The 9,516-nt window shown below is 40.5% G+C and overlaps 1 protein-coding gene across 1 annotated transcript; it reads left to right on the top strand.

Annotated features, from left to right (window-relative positions):
- Window positions 1-1,103: 1,103 nt before the first annotated feature.
- Window positions 1,104-8,644, top strand: MONOS_3963 (putative Protein tyrosine and serine/threonine kinase; the record flags this gene model as incomplete). The annotated part of the gene is made up of 3 exons (XM_067873997.1): window positions 1,104-1,427; window positions 1,502-6,872; window positions 7,071-8,644. 3 exons carry the CDS (start codon window positions 1,104-1,106, stop codon window positions 8,642-8,644), a joined length of 7,269 nt encoding a protein of 2,422 aa, XP_067728355.1.
- Window positions 8,645-9,516: the final 872 nt, after the last annotated feature.

The raw sequence follows: 9,516 nt of genomic DNA, 5'->3' as shown, positions 1-9,516 counted from the left end.
TTGACTCAGATGATTGTTAATTAAAGTCAAGCATCAAAAATTATGAGAAATACAAAAAGTACCCTGAAAAATACAAATGCATGTAATTCTTTCCGTAATTTAAGTTTTTATTATAAAACTTATCACAAAATTTAGATTCACAAATAGTTTCAAAAACTTTCCTCAAAAAAGCTAAAATAAAAATTTCTGAATTGATCAACAGTCCTTTGTAATAATTTGTTGATTCACGAAAAAAAAAAAAAAAAAAAAAAAAAAAAAAACTTATATAAAAACTTCAAAGCAAAAAACTATTTTCCCATCACAAATCATTTTAAAATGATCAACACCACAAAAATTGTTTCGTTGAGAAAAACAATCACTCAAATTTCAAATTTCAAAAGATCAGAAATATGCATATAATATATATTTTTAATAATAAAAAACTCAAGAATTTTTCTTGCATGAATTTTTTCTTTTATTTTTTTGAAATTCTGAGTTTTCACTGGAATGCCAATGCTTTTGAATACAATTCTTTGCGAAATACGAATGGAGAATCATCCTATTACGGATTTTCCAAAATAGACAAATATTTTTTAGGTTTCCCTAAATCATGCATTTTCCCAAACTCCATTAGTGTACATCCCTCCGTTCATTTTCAAGATGATAGAATGTTGGACTTCTCTTGTTTGAGGGCATCATTTTCATTGATAAATACTTCAATTGCTTTCTCAAAGTTGCAGTTGCAAACAAAAGGAGACACAAATGTTGTTGATGGAGCTTCATCCAATGTGGTTGTTCTCTGGTGTATGATATTGTGCAACTATGAGAAAGCAAGTTGTCTTTTCAGAATTGTTTATGGAAGAGCACTCTTCAGCAACATATCATTATTCACAAAAAGTCAAATCGGTCAAATACCACAATTAGTGGTTCATGAACATTCAGGCAGCAAGAAATGGATTGGGAATGATTTTGAAACAATCTTATTGTCATCCTCAACATTTTCTGATTTTGTTTTTGCAAAGGCTCCTATTATTGACTCTTCGCATTCATCTTCTTTGAACATTGCCAAATGTGTCTTCTCGAACATTTCTTCCACTCAAAAGAAGGGTCCATTTTGTTCAGAAATGTCGGAGCTTCAAAAAGGAAATGGAGCATTTATCATAACTGGATGTGAATTGCATGGTGTTGAAAACGTGCTTTATGGAGGAATAGGAGACAGAAATCGTGCTTTGAATGTTTTCAACACAAGTGTGATGCATTGTGCAAGAACCATGAATAATGGCTCGAGAGTGGAGGTCAATGAAGATTGGAGCTTTCTATACACAGCATTTGTCGAACAGCATGTCACTGATTATTCTGCTACAGATGAGGGATTTAACACTTGCGGAGGTGCCATTTTTTTCAATGGCCCTTCATCAACACTGAGTGTTCAGAGCTGCATATTCATGGTTTGATCGTTTTTAATTTTTATTTATAATTGTTGGTAACTTTTTCTTTCTCACTTTTTCAATATTGAATCTAGAATTGTTCATGCAGCAGATGGGGAGGAGGAATTTGCGTGCTCAACTCTCTCAATACTAATGTTGCAAATTGTTCGTTTGATTACTGCGTTGGAAAAAGAGATTTATTAAATGTTGGCTCTCATGGTGGCTCTATTTTTTTAGAAACAGCAAATTGTTATGATATCTCTCATACTGCAATTAGAAATTCTTCTTCTACCGAATACGGAGGAGCTTTATTTTTAAATCATGGAAGTACTCCCACATCTACTGAATGCAATTTGAACACTCACAATGATGGATCTCCTGTCCTGCTAATGAATGTTTCGTGCATCAATGATTCTTCAGTGAATAAAAATGCGGGAGGATTATATGCAGATTTATCAATTCCGTCGTTTTTTCTAATGAGCTCTTGCGTATTTCAAAATTGCTCTGCGAATAAAGAATATTGCGGAGGAATTCAAATACATGTCAGTTCATTGGAATTTAACAAAAAATTCATATTTTTCTGCTTCTTCTTCAACAATTCAGCACTGAATGCATGTGATGCATATTTTTATGATGAAGAAAGAAAATTTCCAGAAAGTCCATTTGAAGAATGCTATTCCATGACAAGTGATGAAAGCAGATGTGTGAGCTCCTCATTAGGTCCAAAAAATGATTGGTTGCCAAATGGATTTCTTGTGAGATATGTCATTTCAGATGGAGGAAACAACAATTCGCTCTGTGGGTTGACAGTTGAGGATGGTTGTAATTCGTTGAAATTCGCATTGGAAGATACATTAACAAAGAGCAGATGCAGAATCATGCTTATCGAGGGAACTTATGAAATGGATGAATCAAATGGTTTGAATGTGGAGGGAAAGAATATTTCTATTCAAGGGAGAGGAAAGGATCTGACTAAATTGAATCCAGTTCGTGTTGAGGTAGATCAAGTGTTTCTGAATGTGGATGACGGGATATGCAAATTGTCATCTTTGAGCGTTGTGTTTGACTCACATGAAAGTTCAAGATTGTTCCGACTGAGCTCCTCAAATTCTCAACTATTTCTCCAGGAGCTTGCAATCAGCACCCCATTGAATCAGGAAGGACTACACTCAAAAGAATACTTTAACAGTTTGTTTGAGGTGAATTTTGCCAACTTTCGAATGACTGATTGCATTGTCAAGAATATCTTGTCCAAGGACAGTCTCTTTCAAGAAACCTCTTTTGTTTCATTATTGGTATCGTCTTCATCTTCTCTTCCAAACAATGATGAATGTTTTATCGCAAATTCCAACTTTTCGCATGTGATCAAAGCAGAAGGGGATGGAGCAGTGATGTCAAAGACAATTAGTGAGGGAGAGTCATTTTATCTGTGGAATACAACAATCGAGAACTGTGAGTGTCCGAATGGGAGTGGAGGAGTGATCAGGATTGACATGACATCATCCACCGGCACCTTCAGAATGGGATCTTCCTTGTTTCCAACCACACTCGATTCATGCTCATGCAGCAAATGTGGAGGAGGATTGTATCTTTGGCTGGAGGATGGGGCAGCAGACTTTGTGATTTCATCAGTGAGTTTTGTGGATTGTGAGTCAAGAGAGGGAGGGAGAGATATCTTTGTGAATGGGAGCAACATGAATGGAGAGACAATCAATTTGGAGAAGATTTGTGTTTCACTGAATGGGCTGGGATATGAAGAGCTGATGGGTTTTGATAGAAATCTGAGTGAGATGGGAATGTTTCCATTGAATGTATTTTTGGAGTCATTCCAACCTCCAGCACATGTTGGAGGAACTGAAGGAAACTGGGTTTTTGATTCGAATTTTTGTGGATTCAGCTTCTTTCCATGCCTGACAATAATGCATGCTGCTCAGCTCAGATTTGGTTCAGCACAAAGGCAGATTGTTGTCGGAGAGGGATATGAGCTGGATGAGGAGATGATGATGGATGGACCAGTTTGGAATATCTCATGCGAGGAAAAGGGAATGGTTGTTGATGTGCATGCACCACAAACAGAGCTCTTCAATCAATGGCTGGTGAGTGTCTCCACCGAGTGCTCAATATACAACATCTGCTTCTCCCTTCCTTCTTCTCTCTCAAATGCCAAATCTTTCATCACACTCCCCACTTCCACTTCCTCTCTCACTCTTTCGAACTGTTCATCAATGAAGCAAACACAATCGGTGACTGTGTTTTCTGAGATTGTGAATGAGATCGGATTCTGCTTTGTGAGTGTGGTTGGAGGGGAGTTGAAGATGGAAATGTTTGAGACAAAAGGAGCAATGGTGTTAACATACCATTCGTTGATTGAAGGGAAGGGGAGCAGTTTTGTTATGAATTGTGTTGAATGTGTTTTTGAGGGAGTCACAAAAGAGAATGGGGATGGAGCTTGTATTTGTGTTTGTGTTGAGGATGAGACAAACGCTCATGAATCGGAAAACAAGAAACTGATAATTGACAACTGCACATTGAATGGATGCTGGGCAAAGGGAAACACAGCAAAAGGAGGAGGGACGCATGTGTACCTGAGAAGCAGGGATGAAATGGTCGTGAATGGATCCTCGAAGTTTGAAGGGTGCTGTGCAGGAAAGAGGGAAGAAGGAGAAGAAGATGGTATGGGAGGAGGAATATTTCTATGGTTGGAGGATGAGGCAACTCAGTTTGCTTTTGGGGATATAAGGTTTGTGATGTGCTATGCCTGGAAAGGGAAGAATGTGCTTGTGAATGGGAGCTCTCTGGATGAAGTTGTGGATTCCGCACATTTCTGCTGGGAGATGAGTGAGAAGGAAAAGACATCGATGGACGAGCTGTGTGGGTGGGAGAGAGGCAGCACAGGGGTTGGGTTTGTGATTCCGCTTGTGGTGTATCTGTGGAGCAACTTCAGCGGGAGTGGATTTGTAGATGGGGAGGAAGGAGGAGACTTCAGTGGATGTGGATATGATGTTGCTCCATGCAGGTCTATCTCCCATCTCATCTCCCTCAAATTCACCCCACTCCCTGGAAGTGCTTCTGATGATGATGAAGATGGATTGTCCATCTCTGTGTCTCACATTCCCTCACTCACAACATCACTTTCCCTTTCATCTTCTGTTGAATCAAAACAAATCTCAATGGAAATCATTGGGAAAGACAATGAGTCAGGGATTGACGTGGGTGATGATCCGGTTGAAAATGAAGAATGGATGATCCATTCGACCATCCGTCTTTCATTTGAGGTTCTCTCCTTCCACGTCCCAACAGCATTTGCCCATCACAGAACATTTATCAGATCATCAACTTCCTCATCGCTTCTTAAAATGAAGTTCTGCTCTTTCACTCCTCATAGTTCAAGTGAGCCTGTCTCATTCACTTTGTTGAGTGTTTCAGAGGGAAGCCTGTTGATTGACAATTGCACATTGTCCTCTTTTTCATCCACTCACCCATTTCTCCTTGTTTCACTTCCTTCTCAGTCAATCATCCTTTCCAACATGACAGTCTCGAATAATTCAATATCTTCAAGTGCTCTTATATCATTCGAAAGAGCACCATCTCATCTGTCTCAGCATTCATTTGCTCACAATGAAGTGTCGGACAAGCCTTGTTGCTCCATCCAAATCCAGTCATCCTCATTTGCCAACAACACATGCTCTGGTGACAGTGCAACCATTCTTTGTTTTGGTCTGTTCGATGTTGTGGAGAGTGTTGTTGAGAAGTGCACATTCAGCCGGTGTGTGAGCGAGATGAGTGAAAGGGGAGGGGCACTGATGATGTGTGTGAAGAGTGGAGAATCATTGGTGGAGGTGAAGCAATGTTCATTCACAATCTGCAGATGTTCAACAGTCACTGGGAGAGGAGGAGGAATGATGTTTGATTGTGTGGATCTCTCATCTCCATCACCAGCTCCTGATGAACCATCTTTTCTCCCGCTGAAAATATCAGAGATCCGATTCACAATGAATGATGCACTTGTGGGGAAGGACATATTCATCAACTGCCAGTCGATCGATCAGCAGATCAATGAAACACTTTTTTCCCTCGACTTCACCCAGGAGTCGCTCCAGTCAAACAAGTCCATCTGTGCGAGTGATGCTGATGAGCAGGATGTGGACTTGATCCCATTGATCACATTCTACTATGCACCACAGATCTTTGTGTATCTCGATTCGGCAGACACTACTCAGTGTGGATTGCCGACAAACCCCTGTCGGAGCATCTCATCTGCTGTTCACCACATCCAGCCGGGACTCGTGAATATCATTTTCATCAACACTACATCCACCTTCCTCTCAGAGACAACTGTGCATGGGCTGTCCATCCTGCCTTCAACAAAGCAGCAAGCAACAATCCAGCTGAGCGCATCCATTCCATTCACTGGAGATGCCCAGAGTGTGGTTCTGTTTGAGGAGGATTGCACAGTTCGCAACTGCCTGATATCATTTGCCTCTTCGTTTGAGGCCACACACTCAGCTGTATTCGCTGAATCGAATGGTGTGTTGGAAGTGTCTCAGTGCACATTCACAGCAGCCGATGCCTCGTTGGAGCTGGATTCACATGTGATGGCTGTTTGGGGAGGAGTTCTGAAGATGAGCGAGACATTATTCAGCAGGCTGTCTTTTGCAAAACCTTTGCTTTTGTTTTCAGATGAGTCAGAAATTGTGCTTTCCCAAATGACTCTGGAATCTCTCACATCGACAGCAGATGTTGTGGCAATTGGACAGAGTGCAACTGTCTCGATTGAAAAAATGAACTGTTCCAACATCTCATTGAACAATGGCTGTCTGATCTCAACGAACAAAGAAGAGCTGAATATGAATGGAAATGGAAAAGATAATGATGAAGATAAGGGAAGTCTTAGAATCTCTATTTCATCATTTGAGAATATTTCATCATATGGGAACACTAATAACAACAGTGTTGTGAGAATTGAGAGTTACAAGACATGTGTGAATTTAATTAACTGTTCATTTTCTTTTTGTGAACTTGCAACAGAAAGAGGAAGCCAATTGTCTGTTTCAAGCAGTTCAAATATATCTGTTCTTTCTTGTGAGTTCGATGGAGATGAAAAGGGGGAAGAAGAAGAGGATGGAAATCAAAGTCAATACAATTTTTATGATGATGAAGTGAAGATGAAGGAGCATGATCAATTGTGTAATTGGAATGGATCAGTTGTGGATGTTACATCAAGCAATGTGACAATGAAAGAAACAACAATCTGCAATTCGAAGAAAGGAGGGCTTTCTGTGACATGTGGATTAGTGGAGATATTGGATGGAAAGTTTGAAAACAACAATCAGTCCATTCCGAATTACCGATCTGCAAGAAGGAACATATTGTGTGAAGGCTCTTCAGAATTGAATGTTGTGGGTTTGAAAGGAGGGGACGGCGTTTTGCCAAACACGTCTCTTTGGATGTTGAATGATGGGTGCAGTTTTGAAGGGATTGCTTCAGAAAGGGATTCATCATTCTTCATACCTGTTCTGGAGAGTGTTGAAGCAAAAGAAGAGGCAAATAGAATGAAGCTGGCATTCAAAGGAATGCTTCTTGTTCCATGCAATCTGTCATTCTCAGTTGTGAAGAGGAAAGGAGAAGAGAAGGAGATTGAAAAATTTGATTTTGATATGGAAGGATTCTTGTCAGAAAGAGAAGCAGAAGGAAGTGTGGCAAAAGATCTCATCAGCAGTTGTGGAGATGAAATCGAAGTGAGTGCTTGTATTTTGTTTGGGAATGCAGAATTACCTTCTTCGACAAATTCATTCATCCTGAAGAACAGGAGCGAAGGTCAGTCAAGTGGAAATGAAAGAATTGTTGAAGGTGGGAATGGCACGAAATTACCTTGGATCATTATTGTTGTTTCTTGCATTATATTTGTTGTGCTACTATTGATCATTGTTGTTTTGGCTGTTCGATGGAGAAAGCAAAAGAGAAGAACAGAGGAACTGGAAGTGATTGTTGAAGATACAGTGAAAAAAGATCCGAAGTTGATTGAGATGGTGACGATGGAGATGTCGCCGGAGGAGCAGTGGAGGAGAGCAGAGAGGGAGGCTGAGAAGAAGAACGAAGAGAGGATAAAGAAGAGGGCGTATGACACGAAAATGCAACATTCGGAGTCATCAGAGCATTTGCTGAGTGAGTGCGGCTCCACTGAAAACATTTTGGGGAAAGATTCAGACAAGATCCCAGAATGGGCATTGGAGAAGGTTGAAGAAGAAGAGACAAGGAAAAGAACACCATCACCATCAATTTCATCCACAGATACGTCAGATACAGACACGACATTTGTTCGAGGGGAGGATCTGTGCCCAACCACTTCATCAATGTCGAATCTGGTGGATGCAATGGCATGCTCATCTCCTCATGAGAAGTTGATTGTGGATTTGAGGGATTCGCTGTTCATGCTTCTTCATGGGAGGAATAAGACGAAGGAGATGGCAATAGGAACTTTGAAGGAGAGGGAGCAAACAGCTGCTCAGATCCTGTTCTGGGTGGCTAATCTGGCACTCCACTCGTTTGACGAAATGGAAAACGGATTATCTTCTTTGGCAAATCTGAGTCCTCATATCATTCTGTTCTCTGAGCACATGCAGATTTGCATTGCACTTCATTCGGATTGCTCATCAGGCTCAGACACTTCATCCATCTCTTCATCAACTGTTGTCACATCAACATCTGATTGCTCCACTGTGAACAGAAATGGGAAAGACTCGCCACCGCCATCATCAGCTTTTGAGGATGATTCAGACAACAGGAAAGAGTGCTTGAGATGGAAGGCGCCAGAGCTGCTGATCAACAAAAAGATAGGAGCAACAAAAGAATCAGTTGTTTTTTCGATTGGGATAATGTTGTGGGAGTGTCTGACGCTGGAGATCCCGTTTGGAGAGTATGAGGCAGAGGTGGCGGGGCAGAAGATCGTGAATGGGGAGAGGCCAAATATCGACAGGACCTGCAGTTCGTCTTTTGCCAGCGTGGCAAAGGAATGCTGGTCGCGTGCGCCTGGAGACAGACCATCGCTCGAAAGCCTCAAGAGGATCTTCATTCAGCACTTCCCTTCAGGCGCTGTCATGCTCACAATGTCTGATGCTGTCGACTTCGAGGCTGACACCGATTATGGATACCGTGGAAGCTTCCTTCCCCAATCTGCCACTGCTTCTTCAAATGCAACAGCAACAGTAACACACGCAAACACACAACACAATTGCTAAGCAAGCATGATCCTAATGATTCCTCGATTCAGTAACGCTCTTGAACCTAACTTACAGGTGAATGCTTATTTTCTGTTATTCGCTTATATGATTTAAAACGATGCGATTCCCAAGAATGCTTCAAAGCAAGTCTTTGAAGAGACTGAAATTACAAATTCGCCAAAACACGGCCAGATATAAAACCTCAGATTGTTCGTCTTTCTGTTCATTCCATTGGGCATTTGAATGATCAGCAACAATCTGCAGGTGCAAATCAGCAGCTTTTGTTTAGAAAAATGAAATTGATAGTTAAAAATGAAGCGCTGTCAGAACACTTCCAATCGAAAAAGAAGGAAAGCCATGAATAATATTGAAACGATCACAATTATTGTGAAAGAAAAGTCAATTCTGAAACAGGTGAAAAAAACCGTTGAAAATTCTGTTGTTGCAGCCGAGATGCTGCACACCAGTTGTTGGAATATCCTCGATTCATTTGTTGTGTTTTGTTGAAAGTTTCATCGCTATTATAATTATTATTATTATTTTCGAATTATTTTTCTTTTGAGTATTTTTTGATGTTGGGCATCGAGTTGCTTGCTGCTCCATCTCATCAACTTGCTGGACTCTTTGCTCAATTTCCAATTCAGATCAATTTATAAAAAAACTTTCTGCAATATACCTGTCATATTTGCCTTTATCTCTCGACTCAACAATCCATGAAACTGCGTAGCTTCTTCTTCAAATGATCACAATCCCCAATTTCATTGACCTCTCAAAACTTCCTTTGATTTTCCTTTTCCATAATATGTCTTTCTTTTGTTTTGGATTTTTCTTCCAATAAGCAGCTGAAAGCTCCTCCACTCCTCGATCTCAGTCGTGCCATCGCAAAATCT

Source organism: Monocercomonoides exilis (genome assembly GCF_001643675.1).
Source record: "Monocercomonoides exilis strain PA203 chromosome Unknown scaffold19-1596985, whole genome shotgun sequence".
Lineage (NCBI taxonomy): Eukaryota > Preaxostyla > Oxymonadida > Polymastigidae > Monocercomonoides > Monocercomonoides exilis.
Note: the sequence above shows the minus strand (reverse complement) of the source record. Positions and strands in the feature narration are given on the sequence as shown.